The following is a 22910-nucleotide window of genomic DNA, read 5'->3' on the forward strand; positions in this document are numbered from 1 at the left end:
ATTTCTCCATTTTACTAACGTCTTATTTTAGAGACTTATTTTATGTATTTATCAAATAAATACTTACTCTTCGAATAAATTTTTAAGTCAATCTCGCTGTAAATATTAAGAAGAAAGTAAATTCGCCAGTTTAAATTTAAATTATCAAAATTATTTTGAAACAAAATATAAATATAAACGTCTAATAAATTTTAATCGACGAACTATTCATTGATTTATTTGTTGTTGGTGAAACCGGACCTTAGTGTAACTACACTTAAGTCTCAATTAAAAAATATTTTGAAATTTTCTCATTTTTTCCAATGGTCTGGAAAAAAACGGAAAAAAACCTGTTTTTTCCCAATTTTTTCTGTTTTTTCCGATATGTTAATTATCTAGAGACGATTAGGCAGGACATGTTGGTAAAGGGGATTAATATTGACATGACCCAGGATAGAACTGTGAGGAGAAATGCAATTAGGGAAGCCGACCCCGCATAGGGATAAGGCAAAGAGAATGATGATGAGTTTTTTAACGACACTTTTCCAATTTATGTATAAAATAAATGTAGTATTAAGAACTGGGTTTCTAAAAGTTCATCACAATTTATCTTTTCAACCCCAAACGGAACAGAAAGGAAAAAACCTATCCTAGTTTTTAAACTAAGAGGAGTAATTCAAGATTACCGCGAAATAATGCTTATTTGTATGTAATTGGTGCAACCCAGGCAAGTTTACTCCACTAAATAATGACATTTTGACACTATTAAAATTTATGAAATTTTGACACTATTGACTTTTAAATTTGTTAGGTTAATTACATCGGCGATTTTTTTGTGTATTTTGAGTCATTTCTTTAATTTTTAGATTTTTAATCTGCATTTATATAAAAGAACTGTTCTTTTTAAAACTGTTTGTTAATAGTCTTATAAGTTGTCCGATACTAATTACTGGATCACCGTCGAAGGCCGACATGGTCAACCAAAAAAGAAAATGAATCTGGTGATTTTTATAGTGACATGTCCAATATATATTTTTCCACCTACCTCTACCGAAAGTATACTTTTCCGGACCTGATTGTAGGGAGCAAAGTTGTACTTTTCCTCCCTAGGGAGGAAAAGTAAAAGTGACGTCATGGTATTTCATTCATGAAATATAACTTATTGACGCCCTGTACAATATCTATTTTCTATTACGTAAGTATGTATCTATACATTTTAACGTTTATTTAAAAACACTCTGTACTTTGCAGAATGGTAAAAAAGAGTAAATTGTTATTCTGATTTAACAATGTTTACATTAATAATTTGACTTATATTTGACAGTTGACAGTTATATTGTACCTACTTGTTAGTTTTAGTTCTAATAAATTTTGTTGGTTAGTTACATAAATAAATTAAGTAAAAATGAAAAAATGACTTGTTATTTGAGGAAGGTGGAAAAACCATATGTATAACATGGGAGTAAAGTGCCTTTTCCTCCCTTGAATGATTACTCCCCTCCGCTACGCGTCGGGCAGTCAACTTCATTCTCGGGAGGAAAAGTAGCACTTTCCTCCCTTGTTATACAAATAGCTATTATTTCCCATCTAAATAGTTAATTATGTCAAATAGATTCTACGAAGTCATGTACTGTGCTTTTGAAATTTTTGAGCCAAAAAAAAATGATGTCAACAAAAAAATTTCCAAATGGTTCTCGGCAGAACTAAAGAAACTAGTAATTTAAAAAAAGTTATCACATTTAAAATTTAAAGTTAGTTCCTCTCTAAATGATTATATGTAATGCATTCTCGAGCCTTAGAAGTAAATGTAAAGCTCTAACAAAAACTTGTCATAATAACTTTATAGAAAAAACTGAGAATTCCATTCATAGTAACATTAAATCGTTTTGGTCATTCATAAATTCTAAACGAACGAGGACGGGTTTACCAAATGAAATGTCACTTATACAACTTCAAGTGATATTGCAAATGCTTTTGCATTATATTTCTCATCAGTTTATTCTGCGAAAGCAATCAGTAAACGTGTTTTACCTCCCACCACCAATATAACAATAAATTCCTGTAATATTACAATATCTCAAGTATATGAAAAAATGATGACGTTAGATGTGAACAGAGGTCATGGTCCTGACAAAATACCTCCTATAGTTTTAAAGGAATGCAGTTTTATTTTGGCAAGACCATTGTGGAAAATTTTTAATTCTTCTTTGTATACTGGTTACTTTCCTGGTCCTTGGAAATTCAGTTTTTTAACGCCAATACATAAGGCTGGTAGTGGATTCGACATTACAAATTACAGACCAATTTCTATATTAAGTACTATTCCTAAGTTATTTGACTGCCTTTCGGTATGTTTCAAATTGTTTCCAGTAGATGAGCAATATGGTTATCAGAAATGCAAATCATAGGAATTAAATCTTCTTTGCTATTTGGATGCGTTGTCAAGTGCTTTGAAGGGTGGGTATCAAATTGATTCTATTTATACAGACTTCTCCAAGGCATTTGACAGGGTAAATCATAACATCCTATTGTCTAAATTAGAAGCTGCTGGAGTAAATGGGAAACTGCTTGGATGGCTGGAAAGCTACCTAATAGGAAGGCGCCAATACGTAAGGATACAGGATTGTCTATCTCAGGATGTAGTTGTCAGTTCTGGTGTCCCTCAGGGTTCACATCTGGGTCCGCTATTATTTATTATATTTATAAATGATATTGCAGATATAAACTGTGGTAAGCTTTTGTTTGCGGATGATTTAAAAATCTTTTCAAAAATATCTAGTCCTGACGATTCCGAAAATCTGCAATTTCAATTAAGTAAAGTACAGGGTTGGTGTAAAGAAAATGAAATGGAGCTAAATGTCAAAAAGTGCCATAAAATTAGTTATGTCAATTTTAGTTATTAGTTTATAAAATCAAGGTAGAACTTATATTCAGTTTGAATATAAACTTGATAACACACCACTAGATTATGTTAATACAATAAGAGATCTTGGAATACTGCTTGACAAATCGCTAAAATTCGCAGATCATATTGATTCTATTATTTCAAAGGCATTACAGATGCTTGGCTTCATGAAACGAAATTGCTATAATTTTAAAAGTCCCAATACCCTAAAATTGTTATAATGTTCTCTTGTTAAACCTCACTTGGAATACTGTTGTAGTATTTGGCAACCTTACTATAATGTTTACGCAGAAAAAAATTAAAAAGTTCAAAATAAATTCCTTAGGTTTTTGGGATTTAAAAATAGAGCTATTAATGGGAGTAACAGGTTTTACAGTTATGAAGAAATTAGAGCATAAATATATAAATATCAATACCCTGGAAGAACGTCGTTATCACCATGATTTGAAAATTCTGAAGTTTGTTAAATGGTACAGCAAATGGACATTATTTATTGTCTAAGATTGGTTTTAAAGTTCCTTCATACAGTACTCGAAATGCAGTTGAAAACACTTTTCATGTACCATTTCATCGATATAATTATGGCCTCAATGAACCTATAACTAGAATGTTACGTCTAGCAAATCAAAATACTGAGAAGCTTCATTTTAGTTCCACGCCTAACTAATTTATACGCGACTTACAACAAATTAATATTGCCTCTTAATTGTTTTCTTTTGTCCACCCTTACCATTCTGTTTCTAATTTGTTCTGTATGTAATTTATTTCTTTTAACTAAACTTACGTGCATAGAAATCGGCTCACTCAAAAATTTGGTAATTTTTGATGTCTCATATTTCCTAAACTTGTTGGACGATTTAAGTGATTTTTTGAACATGTTATAGCCTGATTCTTTAACAATACCACTGTGATATTGTTGCTAAACAGGTAAATTTTCATTGTATGCCGGATGTACCAATCAAACTGTGTTTTTTTCTCAAAGTTCGCATCACCCTGTGGAATATTCTAGCATTTATAAAATACTGAAATTAAAACCCAACTATAGCCTCAGATTTTCTTAACATTCTGATTTTTGATTCCTTCGTTTATGTTGGATAATAAAAAAAGTTAGGTACTTTAACAACTAGACATGTTCCTCATCAATACACGGTGTATATAAATAAGTGCAACAAACTTTAAGGGATAATTCTGCATGAAAAAATAATGACAGTTGGCTTTATAAACGTATGTCCGCAAATGTTTCGTTTCCGAGATACGGGATGTTAAATTTTTTCTTAAAAACTGACGATTTATTTTATTGCTTTAAAACCGGTTTATATATGCCAATGAAATTTGGTGGGTAAGACGTAGTTATTGCACATTTTTTGACATACAATTAAGAATGTAATATTCACCATTAGCGCTCATACGTGTAATATGACCGATCATATTACGCGCTCATACGTGTAATATGACCGATCATATTACCCGTATGCACGCTAATGGTGAATATAAAATTCCTAATTTTATGTCAAAAAATCTGCAATAACTATCTCTTAAATCCTGTCAAATTTCATTTGCATATCTCAACTGGTTTTAAAGCAATAAATAAATCGTCAGTTTGTAAGAAAAAATTCAACATCCCGTATCTCGGAAACGAAACATTTGCAGACAAACGTCAAGCCAACTGTCATTATTTTTTGATGCAGAATTACCCCTTAAAGCTTGTCGCACTTATTTAGAAACACCGTGTATTGACGAAGAACATGTCTAGTTCTTAAAGTACCTAACTTTTTTATTATCCAACATAAACGAATGAATAAAAAAAAACATAATGTTAAGAAAACCTGAGGCTATAGTTGGATTTTAATTTCAGTATTTTATAAATGCTAGAATATTCCACAGGGTGATGCGAACTTTGAGAAAAAAAACACAGTTTGATTGATACACCCGGTATACAATGAAAATTTACCTGTTTAGCAACAATATTATTGCAGTGGTATTGTTAAAGAATCAGGCTATAACATGTCAAAAAATCACTTAAATCAACCAACAGGTTTAGGAAATATGAAACATCAAAAATGACCAAATTTTTAAGTGGGCCGATTTCTATGCACGTAAGTTGATTGTAACTATTATATTTTATGTGTTATAATATATAGGTATGGCTTACATTTAGTATCTACTAAATTGTTCAATAATTTGTAAAAAATTGTAACTGTATTGGGCTTGTCCCGTGGAAATAAAAAAAACAAAACAAAACGGACATTATTTGGTGTGAATCTGTCTTCTGAGTGTATTCTTCCTAGATAAAATCTTTTCTCTAATTTATTTGTCATTATTGGAGATCTATAGAAATTACGCTTACTTTGTTGGCTATTATTAGCACAATTAATACTTAGACAACACTTATTTACCATTTTTGATAAAATTTGTTATACAAACAATGACACTGGCATTACAAAGAATCGCCAAAATTTTCATATTTCGCCGCTTCTTAAGCTGGCATCGTTTCATGTACCCGCACCATGTCACGCACGGAGCGAATAGGGAGTGTGGCATGTGGCATGTTAGTTTACGATTGTCGGTCACCGTGTTCAAGTCGCCATGGCAGCGCAAGTCCGTGTAAAGTACACTACAGAAGAACGAATCTGAATTCACCACGAAGTATCCAAATATACCTGTTCCTACAAGGCAAGTTACATAACAAGTTCTAACAAAGTGGGTCAGTATTAGACGCCCAGCTTAGTGGTTGCCCTGCTGTGGTAGTGACAGATGAAAATATCAAACTGGTTTCTCAAAACATTTGTCGTTTTATATCGCATTTTAATCTGGAGATAAAAGTAAGGCTCCTACGATGTTATATTTTCTCAATATTATACTACGGAGTTGAATCCTGGACACTCACTGAAGCGATGGAGAAAAAACTTGAAGCCTTCGAGATGTGGCTATACAGGCGAATCCTAAGGATATCATGGACAGACAAGATAACCAACGAGACCGTATTACGAAAAATGGGGGAAAAAAGAGGTGATGTATACCATTAAAAGGAGAAAGTTAGGGGAAAGTATTCGAAAAGCGACGAATTGGGAGAATAAGAAATCATGGTTGAAGAACCTGAGGAAATGGTTCTCCACAACAACAACTAATACATTTAAAGCATCAGTTAATAAAATAATTATAACCAGAATGATCGCCAATATTCGAAAAGAATAGGCACCAAAAGAAAAAGATATAGCATTTTAAAAATATTAAATCATCAGTCGTAATCACACGAGAGCTCTAAAAATATCGATTTGTATCCCGAGTGACACTTTGACAGTTTTAATTTCACGAACCGAAGGGGAGTGAAATTATGTCGAAGTGTCACGAGGGCAAAACAAATCGATAATTCGACCTTGAGAATAATTCGGTAAGATTATTTCATGAAAAAAACTGTTTTTTTTAATCATTTAACCAATATTGTATTGATATCTTCGCCTGAATATTTGCTAAACCTCTTTCTTGTTGTTCTCTGTGACAAGTTGTAAGACATTAATTGTCATGAATGTCGCTGAATGTATTTTTGCGTAGCAACGAAGGGCATCTTACGTAAAATACTTGACGACGAGATATTATCAAGAAATTTTCAGTAGTAATTGCACGAGAGCTCTAAAATTATCGAATTGTGTCCCGAGTGACACTTTTGACAGTTTTAATTTCACGACCCGAAGGGGAGTGAAATTATCAAAGTGGCACGAGGGCCACGAGTCTATAATAATTTTAGAGATCGAGGGTAATTCACTGAGAATATTTCATGAATAAAACTGTCTTTTTAAATAATTTTAACTAATATTTTATTGATATATTCACCTGAATATTTCCTAAACGTGTTTCTTGTTGTTCTCTGTGACAAGTTGTAAAATAAAAAAAAAACGTAAAATCCTTTATAAAAGGTATATTTAAAATCTCTCAAAAGGGCTACATCAAAATCACATAACTAGTTTTCGACTGGTTTACCAGTCATCATCAGTGCTTACGTGCAATGTACATGCTAACCACCAAGATATTATTTAACAAAAATATGTGGGTCAAAGCCCAGTAAAAGTAGTCCGTCAAGGGAACACTGGTTTAAAATGCTACATTAAGCGTGGATGATTAAATTATTTTGCTAATCTGCCCCAGGTAACATCTGAGCTGTGGATTTGACTTTTTCACATGGTGAAAGTATGACAGCATGCTGTCATACTGTCAGCACATTAGCAAAATATTTTAAACATCCACGCTTAATGTAGCATTTTAAACCAATGTTCCCTTGACGGACTACTTTTACTGGGCTTTGACCCACATACAGTAGGAAAAATGAAAGAATACCCATGAACGAACATATAAAACACGCTGTATTTTTCTGTCACCGTGTCACACAAAAAATTGGCCAGCGCAAATACATGTAATAATTATTGTTACATGTACTTGCACTGGACAATTTTCTTTGTGACACGGTGACAGGAAAATACAGCGTGTTTTATATGTTCGTTCATGGGTATTCTTTCATTTTTCCGACTGTATTTTTGTTAAATAATATCTTGGTGGTTACCATGTACATTGCACGTAAGCACTGATGATGACTGGTAAACCAGTCGAAAACTAGTTATGTGATTTTGATGTAGCCCTTTTGAGGGATTTTAGATATATCTTTTATAAAGGATTTTACTGTTTTTTGTATTACATGGTATACAGCCAACTACAGGAAAACTTTTTCCTTGTGGATTTTTTAAGTTGTAAAATATTAATTGTCATTAATGACACTCAATGTTCATTTTTGCATAGTAACGAAGGGCATCTGACGTAATGCTTGACGACGGGATATTATCAAAAATTATCACCTTAATGTTTATTTCTGTAGCTTTCTATTGGTCAGAATCTCCTATGAATTAAATAATCAGTAGTAATTGCACAAGAGCTCTAAAATTCTATATTAATTTTAGAGATCTTCTATATTAATTTTAGAGATCGAGTGCAATTTGTTGCGATTATTTCATGAATAAAACTGTTAAAAACCAAAATTTTATTGTAATTTATTTATGTAAGTTCAAATTAGTACAATTAAACACACAGTTGTTATAAATATTTTACGGTTGAAAGTCATCACTTTCATAATTTTTAAAACATTAATTGTCATTAATGTCACTGAATGTATTTTTTCATAACAATGAAGGGCATCTGATGTAATATACTTGACGACGGGAAATTATCAAAAATTATCAATTTAATTTAGATTTCTGTAGCTTTCTATTGGTCAGAATCTCCTATGAATGAAATAATCGCTGTAATTTTTATTCTTGTACGTTTCTATTGGTCAGAATCTCTATGAATTAAATAATCACTGTTATCGTCCACATTTGATACATGCACTATACTAAGGGAAGACGATCCTGACCGTAGACTGGAATTTTTCGAGTGGTACACTGCTTGCGCAGAAGACGACTCACAATTTTATAAGCAAATTGTTTGTAGTGATGAGGCACAGTTCAAACTAAACGGACGGATTAACCAAAACAATTGTGTTTACTGAACAGATGAAAAATCTTCCTGGAATAACAGTGTGAACTGGAATTCACGCCGGTGGTCTAGTTGCTCCGTATCTCTTTCGAGGCCAGCGTAAATGCAAACAATAATTATCTTGAACTGCTTATTGATTTAAAGGGTACTTTTGAAAATGACCCAGAGTTTGCAGGTATTCGCTATTTTCAAAAAGACGGCGCTCCGCCACACTTATGACTTGCAGTTTACAAATACCTAAATGCCGAGTTTGGTATGTGGATAGGAAGAAGAGGAAGCATTGAGTGGTCAGCACGGTCATGCACCCGACCTAACGCCATGCGATTTTGCTCTGTGGAGAGTACTGAAAAACAAAGTGTTCGCCACCCCATCACGTCATCATGAACATTTGAAAACATGAATTCAATAGGAATTCGATGCAAATCGCAACAACCTAGAATTCTTTGATAAAACCTGCAAAAGCGTAAATAAGCGGTGTCATAGCTTCATTGAAGAAGATGTTCTGCAGTTTGAACACAAACAGTAACTTTAAAACCATAATTACTTTTGTATATAATCAATACTCAATATCAATAATCAATATATATCAATATAAATATTACTCAAATTGGTTAACTGACTTATTTATTTATTTATTTATTTTTTATTTATTTAAGAAACAAACAGGCAAAGCCTAATTACATGTTCTATACATTATTACAACGATTATATTAAAATCAAATAACAAAAAAAAAAGAAAAAACGTAAAGAACTTAAATATTATAAGGTGTAAACGTATACATATAAAAAAAACAAAAAAAAACGTTTAATAATAAAAAAAAAGAAAAAAAAGTGCATTTATATCAAGAACAGAAATAACCTGCGTATACCTATTCGTGCATAGGGAGCTCACCAAGACAGCAAGTATTTACCCACATATTTGGTTGGTTTTTGATGTTTTGTTTTTGAAAGTATATATATATATATATATATATATATATATATATATATATATATATATATATATATATATGTTAACACAAACTTAAAATAAAATATTCAACATAAGTATGTGATAATATTAAGAGTGAGGTACTAATGTGACAACATTTAATCATTAGTGTATATCCCTTTGATTTCACGCTTAAATTTTGGTAGATTTGTGTCAAATATATTTACAGAAAAAAAGAAGTCATTGTGTATATGACATAGTCGAGTTATCGGTCTATCATCATTTACCAAAAAAGTCTGTTGACGAGGGCGTATACTACGTGGTTTTACAAAAAGGTTTATTTGAGACATAAGATAGGAGCTATCGATTAAATAATTCAATATTTTAAAAAGAAACGTAATGGTAAAAACTCTTCTTCTATACTCAAGTTTTATTATACCAAATTCTTTTCTGATAGGATCATATGAAGCATATTCGGGATTGGTTCTGTTTTTTAAAGTACAAATATTTTAAAAATTTGTTTTGGACTACTTCTACCGGGTGGTGAATTGGAACACGGGCCATAGGAAACTCAATGTAAAATTCTAAACTGTTGAATTCCTGCTTCCCTAATTATTTTACAGCAAAAGTCATAAGAAACTATTTGTAGAGAATTGAAATCGGTATTGAAAACAACTGTTAATATTGTTCTATGAACAATAATTATTTAAAGTTTTGTAAAAATATAATACAATTTTCAGAGAAATACGCCAAAGTTACGCCACACACAGTGCAATAATGTGTATAAGATTGGATTCGGTGACAATGAATTTATTATATTAACAATTTGAACTGTCAATTTCTTTATTTATTTTACCATTTATTGTTTAAGTTGATCAGATACGCTCAGTTAAGGAGAAAGTATTAATAATAAAGATATTTTTGTCAGTCAATAGTGTGCTCACTGTCAGTTAAATAGTAACGTGTGGCCTAACATGCCCACACATACCTACTGCGGTAAATACATTATATTTTTCAAAATTTTGGAATGTGTTTAAATCGTAGAACAATTGTAACTTCTGTTTTTAATACAGATTTCAATCCTCTACAAATAACTTCTCATGACTTTTGATATAACATAATTAGGGAAGCAGGAATTCAACAGTTTAAAATTTTACATTGAGTTTCCTATGGCCCGTTTTTCGATTCACCACCCTGTATAGAACGGTTTAAATTTAGCTGTGTAGGATTCCATATTACATTAGCAAATTGAAGTTTACTACGCACTAGAGAAAAATATAAATATTGTATTATTTCAGTGTTTGTAAATGCATATGTTGTCCTCTTTAAAAAACCTAGTAACTGGTGCGATTTTTTAGCAATATTATTTATGTGCTGATTAAATTTCAAATCATTTTGACAACAAATGCCGAGGTCACATACAGAAGTCACTCTTTCTAACTGTGAATTTTGCATAAAATATATATAATGATAAGGGTTTTTATTTGTGTTAAATGTTAATACTTTACATTTTGATAAGTTAAATAACAACTTATTCCGTAAGAACCACTCACAAATATTATCTATATCATTTTGAAGCTCTAAGTAATCATTTATGTTTTCAATTTTACGAAATAGTTTAAAGTCGTCTGCGTATAACAAGCAATCGGATGTTACTTGTGAAGGTAAATCGTTTATAAATATTGAAAAAAGGAGTGGTCCCAAATTAGATCCCTGAGGAACTCCTGATCCACTTAAAAATACATGTGACAATTCACTTTTATATGATACTACCTGAATTCGTAATCTTAGATACGAGATAAAAAAATTTAATAAATGTTCGCTAATTCCATAGTACTTTAGTTTACGTAACAAACTGTCGTGACTTACTTTATCAAAAGCTTTTGCAAAGTCTGTATATATACAATCTACCTGTATTTTATTGTCTATATTCTCCCTTACTTTATTAACGAATGTCAAGAGATTTGTTTCAACTGATCTCCTTTTACAGAAGCCGTGTTGTTCAGCTGAGATAAAATGTTTAAAACTGTTGTACAACTTATCATGTAAAATGAATTCAAAAATTTTCGCTATACAATTTAGGACCGCAATTGGTCTATAATTTTTGACATATTTTTTATCACCAGTTTTAAATATTGGCGCAATCTTGGTTTGTTTAAATTCGTTTGGATAAACACCGGAGCTTAATGATTTATTAAATATTACCATCAATGGGTACATCAAATGATCCCTGCATCCTTTAAAAATATAACAAGGAATATTGTCAGGGCCAGAAGACCTTTTCGGTTTCAATTTATAAAACGCTTTTTCTAAATCAGTAGTGCTAATCGTCTCAAAATGAATATTATCAAAAAATTGTAGGGGTAATTCACGCATTTTTTCGGTAATTACATCTTTATTATACGAGGAATCATTATCATAGACCGAAGAAAAGTAATCAGCGAGCTCGCCTGTTATAATTTTAGGATCGGATACGTCCCTATTCTCAACCTGAAAAGTACCATCGGAATTGCTGGTTTGCCTATTATTTTTTACAAAATTCCAAAAAAGTGTCGGGCTTCGTTTTATATTACCCTGTATATCTCCAAGATAAGCATTATATGCATTTTTAATTTTTAATTTAATTTCCTTTCTTTTTTCACTGTATTTTACCTGAAAATCTTCTGATTGATTCCTTCTACGCCTATAAAACTCTTTTACTTTTAAATCACTTATAATATCACTATTAAACCAAGGCGGAAATATTTTGTAGTTTTTTGGTTTTATATTAAATTTTGGTACCGTTATATCTAGAATATTATATAATATTTGATAAAAATACGACACACAATCATTAACATTTTCAAACTGACTACCTTGATACAAAAATTCCCAATTAAAGTCCCTTAACAATTCATAAATAAGCTTAAAATTTGCTTTATTGAAATTATATCTACTTTCTAAATTATTACATTTGTTAAAACTAGTTTTCTTCATACTAAATTCTATTTCCAATGAAGGATGTCTTATATCTATTTTTACTGTCTTATATCTATTTTTACTAATGGTGATATGCTTTATTCGACCTTGATACAAAAATTACTCTTGATCAAATCTAGTGTCCTATTATCAATGTTTACGACATTATTATATGATTTTAAATTATACGACAACATTAAATTTTGAATTATATTTTCTACTTCATTTCGATCATTAAACTGGTAGAGTATACCATTTATTTGTGGTATATTATAATCACCCGCCAATAAAATATATGTACTGTTGTCAACAAACTGATCCAATCGTTCAAATAAATTAGCATACTCGTGGTACACAACTAATTTAGATGCTGGAGGAATATATGTAGAGTTTAATATAATAGTATTTCCAAACACCTTAACGTTTACAAATAAGGTTTCTAGAGGAGTGTCTACCTGAATTTCCGAAGAACTAAATTTTCTACTTACTGCTATAAGAACCCCGCCTCCTCTTGTTTTACCTGTCATTTTTAAATTTCTGTCCTTTCTATATACAACGTAATTTTTATTAAATAACTCTCCATCCTGTATATCATTAGCTAACCATGTCTCTGTTAATATAATATGCCCACACAATATGCTTATGCCCACTCCTGTATACAGTTGAACCCATGGTTTTTTACCTGTGCGTCATCATTTAAAGCATACGAAATAAGTCGGAAATTTACTCCACGCAACAGCAAGTGACAAAAAGTGGCTACTGCTCCGATCACGGATTATATTATAAAATTTGACGTTATCAAATAAATAGAATGTAAAATATTAGTTTTGCTTTAAAATTTTGGTGCAGAATTACAAGTACATTTGAAGTAGCCTAATAAATTATTTTAATATCATTAGTGATTAATAAATAAATAATTTATATATAAATGAAAAATATTTTCTTTTTGTCATTTCTTTCACTTTCGTGGAAACTTAAAAACCATTCCTTAACTGTGTAAACGAAGTTAACTTCGTATGTAAAATGTACATTAATGGTAAAATAAAATACACTTACCATAAAATTTCAAACTCCAATATAAAATTAGTTGTGAAAACAACTGTTTGTATAACATAAATAACTTCTAAATGCAAAAACAGGGCAAAAAACAACAATATATCCAAAAAACTGACAGCCACAGGTAAATAAACGAGAAACGTCAAAAATTGTACTTAAAATCTGAAAACGTCCCCAAGCGTTCATAAAAATAACATGTATCTTTACTTAATAACAGGAGGTAGCTGGTTTGTCTTTAGTTTCATGCGTGGAAGACAATGATGCTAGATAAAAAGTATGTGTTTTATCTCGCCAGGTATAAATGACGCACGGGTAAAGAACCATGGACTCAACTGCATCAATGTTTTAAATTAGAAAATAATATAAAACTTACTTTTATTGAGTTTTGTTTGTAACTTTCTTCCATCTTAGAAACCTCCGATTTAATCAAAGTAAGTTGTTGTTCATATTGGGATAGAACATCTTCTACTACCCTAGATTTCTCACTCAGTGTATCTAGGTAGTATTTCGATTTCACTGATACAGTCTTTTTGATGGAAAATCCATTTTTGTATTCTCGTATTCTGGTCTCGCAATCCTCCCGTAACTCCGTAAGAGAGTTGAAAGTTTCATCGAAGTTTTTCTGTAACTCAACAACGCTTTTTTTAACTTGTTCTTTGACTTTATTTTCGGACAGTTTGATTCGTTTACACTCGTGACCTCCAAATTCCTCTAACATATTTACAGCATTTGAAACCCCAGTGTTCGTAATTTTTTGATTGGAAACATTTATGTTAAACTGATGTTCCAATTTAGCCAACAATATTTCTTTTTCACTGTGTAAAGTTTTGGTTGCCGAGAGTAGCTTTTGCGCCTCTTCTAATTTTTCGCTGGTTTGATCTTCAAACCATTTTGAAAGGAATTTTTCTTGTTCGAGTCTATCGTCTCGTTCTTTTATTGTGGCCTTCGCGTTTTCTAACTCTTCCTTGTGTGCTTTGCATTGTTGTACAGTTTCATCGAATTCCCTCATTCTGGAATATAAACGATCCTCTGAAATGAAAGAATAAGTATTAATTTCATAATACAAGTGGATATACTAGGCTGTTCAATAGCCTATTTTTTTATGCTGATCAATTCTCCCTTAATTTGTAATCTCACAGTCTCATCTTAACCTCCTAAGTTTTTATAGTTTCACCGTGCATAATTGTGAAACATCGATTAATAGTTTAAAAGGAAAAATATTTGGAAAGCGAGGTCCAGGAAGAAGAAGAACATCCTGGTTAAAGAACCTCAGAACCTGGTTCAACACAACATCTGTGCAGCTTTTCCGCGTTACTGCAGATAAGGTGAAGATTGCCATAATGATCGCCAACATTCGTCACGGATAGGCACATCAAGAAGAAGAAGAAGATTAATAGTTTAATCACCAGTTTATTCAACTTCCGGCAAATTGAATAAGTTGCCAAACAGTGTTGCAAAAATCGTTTAAATTATATTTGTCAGCTTTCAAAGTATGTACAAAGTTTTTGTTACTATGCTAGAGCCATTAACCTTTACGCTGAGGTATACATTATTGGTGAACTTATAAACTAGGGGATTCGGGATCTTCTGAGCGCAGTCTATTATAAAATTTTACCTAACCCACGATTTTAGTGTAATATTTCAGTAGCTGTCAAACCATTTTAATTACTCCACGACTTCAACATTTATTTATCATCGTCGATGGAGAAGAATTGGACACAGGGCATTAGAAACAATTCGAAATTTATATTACATCGAAATGTCCATGTTGGTACACTCTTCATATTATGAACGTATGTAAAGTTTCATTTCAAGCTGTCAATTCATTTTTCGTTTACAAGCCATTCAGTATCGGCGTGTTACAGTCTTTTATTACAATGGAAACAATCAAGTATAGTGCAATGATTGAATTTTTATTTTTGAAAGGTTGAAGAGCAAAGGAAATTCATGAACAAATGTTGAAAATGTATAAGCACTCTTCGCCTTCAATTACTACGGTAGAAAGATGGGTTGCTGAATTTAAACGTGGTTAAAGGAAAAAATTCGTCAAAAAAGACCCGGTTTTCGGAAGAAAAAAATCCTTTTTCATCAGGACAATGCTCCGTGTCATAATATGAGCATTTTAATAATGGCTAAAATCCATGAATTAAAGTTCGAATTGTTGGAGCATCCACCATTCATCAGATTTGGTCACTAGCGACTTCCAACTGTTTCAATACCTAAAAAAAATCATGCGTGGAAAGCGTTTTTTTTTTCAAATGATGGTCATAAAAGCTGTGGAAGCATATTGTAACAAAAGATTACTTTTGACCGACCCTCGTATAACAGGTCCCATCTCCCCACAAGCAGATCCACATCGATCTTTCTAGATAAGACGCAATGCAGCGGGGCGGAACACGAGCAATTCTCCGAATGTCGCGACGATAACTAGAGATGGGCAGAATCTTCGAGAAATAACGGCTGGTGTTTATATAGGAGCGAATTTTGTAAATAGAGTTTAGTTTTAAGCGAGAGTTTGTAAAGAAAACTTGTATAAATAAATTAATAAAGTCGAATATAAATACGAATCGCTCGTTTAATTGTTACAGTATTTTGCAGCCCTTCTAGATTCTCACTTTAGGGAGGGAATTTATAAATTGGAATATCGTTGGAACAAGTGTATTGATGTTTAGGGAGACTATACTGAATAATAAAGAGTATTTCAGACCATAAAATTGTGGTTTTCGTATCGAACCGCAAAACTTATTTAACAGCCTAGTAAAACAAACACCCAATAAAAGTACGAGAAGTCTTGATAACTATGTGGTCTAAGATAAGATGAACAGGGGACGAAATGTTTAAATTGTTGCCAAAAGTCCGGGAAACAAAGTTTTTTTATAAAGATTTTCGACTACATATTAGGTTATCCAAGGGAACGTTGGCACTATTAAATTCCGGTCTTAGAAACAGTCGACCGATTCATTTTCAAGTTGCAGAGTAGGACTAAAACGGCATGTTTTCGTTAGTCAGGCGTGTGACCAGCTTAGCGTAAAAGGTAGTGTGTTTTTAAATGTTGACCACCTTAACTTTTTCTGTACAGTGATACATCAGATATAAAATATGGATAATGTTCCTGCATGTATATACTTTGTTTTTCAATGCTTTACGCTTGGACAAAATATAGTAACAATAGTTTGATTACCTGTTTTTCATTAAAATGACTTCTTGTATATGTTACGGACAATGAATGATGTAAATTGGCCATTTCCGTTAAAGACCGGGCATTGTCGTGAATGTCCATTTCACCTGATTATTATCGACAATGCCCGGTCATTAACGACAACATTCGCTATTGGCCAATGTTGTAAAAAAAATAACCTAAAATTAGAGTTTTCATCAATAACCGGTCAATAACGACAGTGGGCAAAAGCAAATGGCCAATGTTGATAAATAAATAAAATTATAGTCCAAGAGGCAGCGCTGAAAAATCTCTTTGAATTTACTAAAGCTAGATTTTTCACAGTTCATTACTGCGATTGTGTAGAGAAACATACTGCGGTCGGTCAAGCGAAACGTAGAACAGGGGTTACTGAGAGGGTATCAAAGTTGCTTTCCTACGAAGGTCATTAAATCCATTTACTAAGGCTGAAAATTAGTACACACATTATAAATTGAATATAAATAAAAGTTATTATAGTCGGTCAGCTGTATGACGGGACAGAGCCGGTCGGTCGGCCCCAATGAATGTACAGGGTTATTCACTATAAAAAACTGTTAAAAAATGTAAAATACAAAAGTTATTCAATTTTTTATTTATGATTTTTTTACATATATCGTACTAGTGACGTCATCCATTTGGGCGTAATGAGGTAACCAATTTTTTAATTGGGAATACGGGTCGAGTGCTAGCTCATTTGAAAGGTTATTCAATTTCCTATTCAGTAATATAAACATTAACATGATTAATTATACAGGGTGTCCAATTTTTTTTAATTAAATTAATTATTTAATTTATAATTCAAAATTTTCGAACCTTTCAAATGAGCTAGTACACGACCCCTATTCTCATTTAAAAAAATAGTCAATTACGTCATCACGCCCAGATGGATGAGGTCACTAGTACGATACATATGTCAAAAAATCATAATTAAAAAATCGAATAACTTTTGTATTTTACATTTTTTTCTATAAATAAAGCAGTTTACAAGGGGATCAAAATATAGTGAATAACCCTGTACATTCATTGGGGCCGACCGACCGGCTCTGTCCCATCATAAAGCTGACCGACTATAATAACTTTTATTTATATTCAATTTAGAATGTGTGTACTGATTTTCAGCTTTAGTAAATGGATTTAATTACCTTCGTAGGAAAGCAACTTTGATACCCTCTCAGTAACCCCTGTTCTACGTTTCGCTTGATTGACCGCAGTATGTTTTTCTACACAATCACAGTAATCAACTGTGAAAAATTTAGCTTTAGTAAATTCAAAGAGATTTTTCAGCGCTGCCTCTCCGTCTATTAGGTATGATGTCCTAAGATAGTATAAGATAGCTCTTGATGTATAAGATAACTTTTGAAGGCTAATCGTCTTTATTTTGACAAGATAGTGAACCATGGGATTTTGTAACACTTTTTACATGAATTTAATACGAGTAATTTCAGCACGAGCAGACAAACGAAGCAAATAATAAACATAACCTATCTTTTAGTCTAATTTTCAACATTGACCAATTAACAACGGGCATTGTTGACATTGACCGGACAATGATGGAAATGTTATCAAGAATTTAAAAGTATCAACAATGTCCAATTTCTATGGACAATATTTATAATCTAAATTTAACCCTCACGCACAAATTGTAGTCCATGTGACTAACAACTTCAGTGAGAAACTGAGTTTATTTATTATGTACTAGGTTGCTACAAATAAACTCTATTATTATTATCCAGATTTAGCCATACGGCTCACACTCCCTCTAAGGGGAAAATTGACTCATCCCAGATACCTACGGTATCAAAAGGATTGAGCTCTGGTGGGACTCTTTCCGTGTTATCGAGCCCTAGGTGACTTGGTATGCAGGTGTATCTCCCAAAAATTTTCGTACACATCTGGCTGTTGCGAGTAGTACAGCTTTCTGCATGGTCTTGTAAAGATGTTCATTTAGACCCAGACTTTTTATGCTTTCGAGGAGGTTCTTCGGAATGACTCCAGTAGTAGACATAACAATAGGTATCGTCTGGATACTTTGCATTCTCCATTGCCTTCGTATTTGAATTTCTAGATCTCTGTACTTGGCGATCTTTTCAGTGAATTTACTACGTAGATTATTGTTGTTAGGTATCGCCACATCAATCAGTGTTGTTTGTCTTGTTAATTTATTAACTAGTACGAGATCTGGTCTATTATGTGCCACTGTTTGGTCTGTGAGCACAGTGCGGTCCCAGTATAGCTTGTAGTTGCCATCCTCAAGCATACTCTCAGGGACGTATTGATAATACGGGAGATGGTCCGTTTGGAGAAGTCCCAGCTTGATAGCTATCTCTTGATGAAGTATTTTTCCCACTGCGTCATGCCGTTCCTTGTATTCAGTTGCAGCAAATGCCTGGCAGCCCCCTGTAAGATGTTGGATGGTTTCTTGGGCTTGACATCCATATCGGCATCTGTCGTTTTGAACCTGAGGGTCTTTGATGATATATTTCAGGTAGTTTCTGGTTGGTATAACCTGATCCTGAATGGCCAGTAATGAACCCTCCGTTTCAGGGAACATCTTTCCTGAGGTCAACCAGTAGTTCGACGCTATATTGTCGACATAATCTTGGCTGACCTCATTGGGATGTCGCCCGTGCAAAGGTTTACCCATCCAGGCGCGCACTTTTTCGTCCTTAGTAAGGTGGTTTATGCGCAGTTCTGCTTCCCTCAGTTTGATCGGTGTTGTGTCATCTACTGCGCAGATAGCGCGATGTAGAGTAGATGTCTCAGCCTGCATCTGAAAATAAGTTCTTAAATTAGCAATTTGTTTATCTAATTGCTCACCTATATCCATAAGACCTCTTCCTCCTAAATACCGGGGTAATGTCGTTCGTTCCACTGCACTTTTAGGGTGGTGTTTTTGTGCCTTTGTGAGGTGTGTTCGTACTTTTCTCTGAAGATTTTCAATATCCGTTTTTGTCCACTTAACAATACCAAATGAATAGCTAAGCGCGGAACAAGCGTAGGTGTTTAGTGCCTTAAACAAATTTTTACTGTTAAGCTGTGAACGAAGCAGCTGTTTTACCCTTCTTATAAACTCAGTAGTTATCTCAGTTTTCATTTGCTTATGGTCAATTTTCCGCGCCTGCTTTACTCCAAGATATTTGTACATATCATTGTCGCCCATGGCCTCGATGTTCTGGCCATTTTGCATATCGAATCCACCGGGCTGTACCTTTCCTCTGACTATATTCAAAACACGGCACTTGTCTAGACCGAACTGCATACTAATATCATTAGAAAATGTTTCTACAGTTTTTAGCATCTCTTCTAGGTGTTCTCGAGTGGAAGCCATTAATTTCAAATCATCCATATACAACAGATGATTGAGCTTCGCTACCACAGTATTATTGCTTTTAATGCTAAAACCTGAGTCAGTGGAGTTTAATAGCTGGGAAAGGGGGTTCAAAGCTAAACAGAACCACAATGGACTCAACGAGTCTCCTTGAAATAGGCCCCGGTTGATTGCGATATTTTCGGTTTCGATATTGTTTGCACCAGGTATTTGGAGGTGAATTTTAGTCTTCCAATCTCTCATTATATGCCTTAAAAATGTCACTATGTTATCATCTACTTTGTATATTTTCAATATATCTATTAGCCATTCATGCGGTACTGAATCAAAGGCCTTTTTATAGTCAATAAAAGCAGTAAAAAGGTTCCTTTTTTTTGTGAATGCCTGGTTAGAAATGACCGAGTCGATGATAAGCTGTTCTTTGCAACCCATAGAACCCTTAGCGCATCCTTTCTGTTGAGGCTCTATGATATTGTTTAGAGCACAGTGTTGGTAGATACGCCGGGTTACACAGGATGTGACCAATTTATACAAAGTTGGAAGACAAGTAATTGGGCGGTACTTGGATGGATCTTGGGTGTTGTTTTGATCCTTGGGTATTAAATAAGTAGTTCCCTGAGTTAGAAATGATGGTAATTCCTGCGGATTAGAAATAACATGATTAATTAATGTTGATAAGCACTCATGAATACTCCAAAACTTTTTAAACCAGAAGTTGTGAACTCCGTCTGGTCCAGGAGATTTCCAGTTATGAAGCTCTTTGATGACATTTGAGACTTCTTCAGTCGTGAATGGTTCGTAGTTAGCAGTGACGTAGTGGTGACAGTTGTGCGTCGTATCTTCTATCCAGCCAGCATTGTTGTTAAAAGCAGCTGGTGTGGAAAGTTGATTTCCCCAAAACTCATGAATTTCTTCTTGGCTTGGGTAAGACTTGTCGACACTTTCTACGGTGGAATTGAGTTTTCGGTAGAACGCCTTCTCAGAGTTCTCAAAAAGTGCATTGTCACATTTTCGGTTGTTACTAACTTTATACCTTCTTAATCGTCCTGAATAGACGGAGAGTTTTTGTTTTAATGTATCCAGACACTGTTGGGCTGTGTTATTTTCTGGATCGTATCTCGAGTGTCTTGCAGTGCTCCGCATTATTCCTTCAGCTCTTTTAATGACTTTTCTACTTGTAACACCTCTTATATATTCTGTGACTTGACCAATATCCCTACGCAGTAATTCAATTTTTCCGAGAAGTCTTTTTTCCCAGGGTGCAATTCTGTTACCAGTCCTTCCGTTATTAGTACCCCGTCGTGTTCTGATCTTAACGCCCATTACATTGGCAATTGCTGTAGCCGCACAGTAGATTAGCATATGCAGATACTCCAATGTGTGGGCTTCTACGACATAATTGGGTAGGACTTCAGTATTCACAATTTGTAACAGGGCACCTAGTTTCTTACAAGAGTTTATTCGTGGTAGCGGTGGTCTGCTAAGTGGATTTGTTCCATTAAACTCTTGTACGGCACGAGCCATTTCGTTCTCTAGACTCTCGCGCAACTCGTTGTTTTCCTGCTGTGTATTGTCAGGTTGAGTTTCTAGTATGGGAATCTCAGGAATCTGCTCATCAAGGATTTCATTAGGGACTTGATCTAAAACTAGCTCTTGGTTATTAATCTCCCGTTCGACTTCGCTTTTGATCGTATTGCGTCTAGTCTCTGGGATAAGGTTATTATTATTATTATTATTATTAATAACGTTAATTTCCGGCCATTGTCGACAATGACCAATTCAACAGGCCATTGTCGATATTGGCCGGTTATTAACGTTATTGGCCGGGTTAACGTTATTGCCCGTAACTTATACATTTCTGAAAATCTTATTTTAGTAACAACATGAACAACAAAAGACAAAGAAAATTTTACTATTGATTAAATAAAAATAATACCCAAGTTTTTAATTCTCTCTGCTTTCCTGTCCATCAACTCATCTGCTGTCAAATGTTCTCCTGTTACAGCTACAATAGCGTCTATCATTCTTTCATAGTTCTCTTTGTTTACATAAAAACCTGTTCCCGATCTTGCAGCGTCCAAATCTTTCTGTAATCTAAAAAAAAAAAATAAAAATACCAACAAGAATATTTATTAACCGTTCTTGTAAATCACTAAATACAAAAAAAAACAAGTATACGTACTTGTCAATTTCCTTTACCAAACCTTCAATCACCTCATTCTTAGTCATTTTTTCATTAACTGTAGGAGTATTTTTAATATCTCTGGCTCTGAAAGCATATTCTAGAGTACTTGAAGTCTCTTCGTGCGAATTTATTGCCGGAGATATTGTAGCAATTATGGCAGTTTTCGTGTGTCCTCCTAGAGAATCCTGCAGGATTCTCGTCAATTTTGAGTCCCTATAGGGTACGTGTTTGTGTGATTTGTCAGCTAAGGCATGTATAACTCGTCCAAGTGTTAACAGCGATCTATAAAACAAAAGATTTATTCACGAAAAGAAGTATGCATAGTTCACAAATTTGGTCTAGAGGCAACAAAGTACTCAACTCCAAGAAGGTACCACAAAATTTTTATTAAAATGTTAAATATTAAAAATATTGGACGCGTTTCGGCCAACATGAGCCATCATCAGCAAAATACCGGAGAAACCAAAGAACTGACCCAACAGGAAGGAGGAAGAATTGATTAGGTTCGATTAACAAATTGCACATACACAAACATTTTAAAAAATACGTTTTTTGTAACGATTTACATTATGTTATTGATAAATGGTGGTTTTTGGTAAGGAAGATATCAAGAAGCGAGATATCAACAATATCAAGATGGTTCCTCCCGACGAACACGCTTCTTGATATCTTCCACACCAAAAACCACCATTTATCAATGACATAATGTAAATCATTACAAAAAAAGTGTACGTGCATTTTGTTAATCAAACCTAATCGATTCTTCCTGTTAGGTCAGTTCTTTGGTTTCTCCTGTATTTTGCTGATGATGGCTCATGTTGGCCGAAACGCGTCCAATATTTTTAATAT

General features: G+C 33.4%; 1 protein-coding gene across 1 annotated transcript in view; it reads right to left on the minus strand.

The window, feature by feature from the left end:
• Window positions 1-22910, minus strand: part of LOC114331166 (kinesin-like protein KIF11-B) — a 68846-nt gene that overhangs the window by 20391 nt on the left and 25545 nt on the right. Inside the window, exons 5-7 of the mRNA XM_028280658.2 lie at window positions 22059-22343; window positions 21813-21970; window positions 13723-14378 (exon numbers count right to left, since the gene is read on the minus strand). Of these exons, the coding sequence (XP_028136459.2) occupies window positions 13723-14378; window positions 21813-21970; window positions 22059-22343 (1099 nt within the window). The remainder of the gene's footprint in view (window positions 1-13722; window positions 14379-21812; window positions 21971-22058; window positions 22344-22910) is intronic.

The sequence above is a fragment of the Diabrotica virgifera genome, chromosome 1 (assembly GCF_917563875.1).
Source record: "Diabrotica virgifera virgifera chromosome 1, PGI_DIABVI_V3a".
Lineage (NCBI taxonomy): Eukaryota > Metazoa > Arthropoda > Insecta > Coleoptera > Chrysomelidae > Diabrotica > Diabrotica virgifera.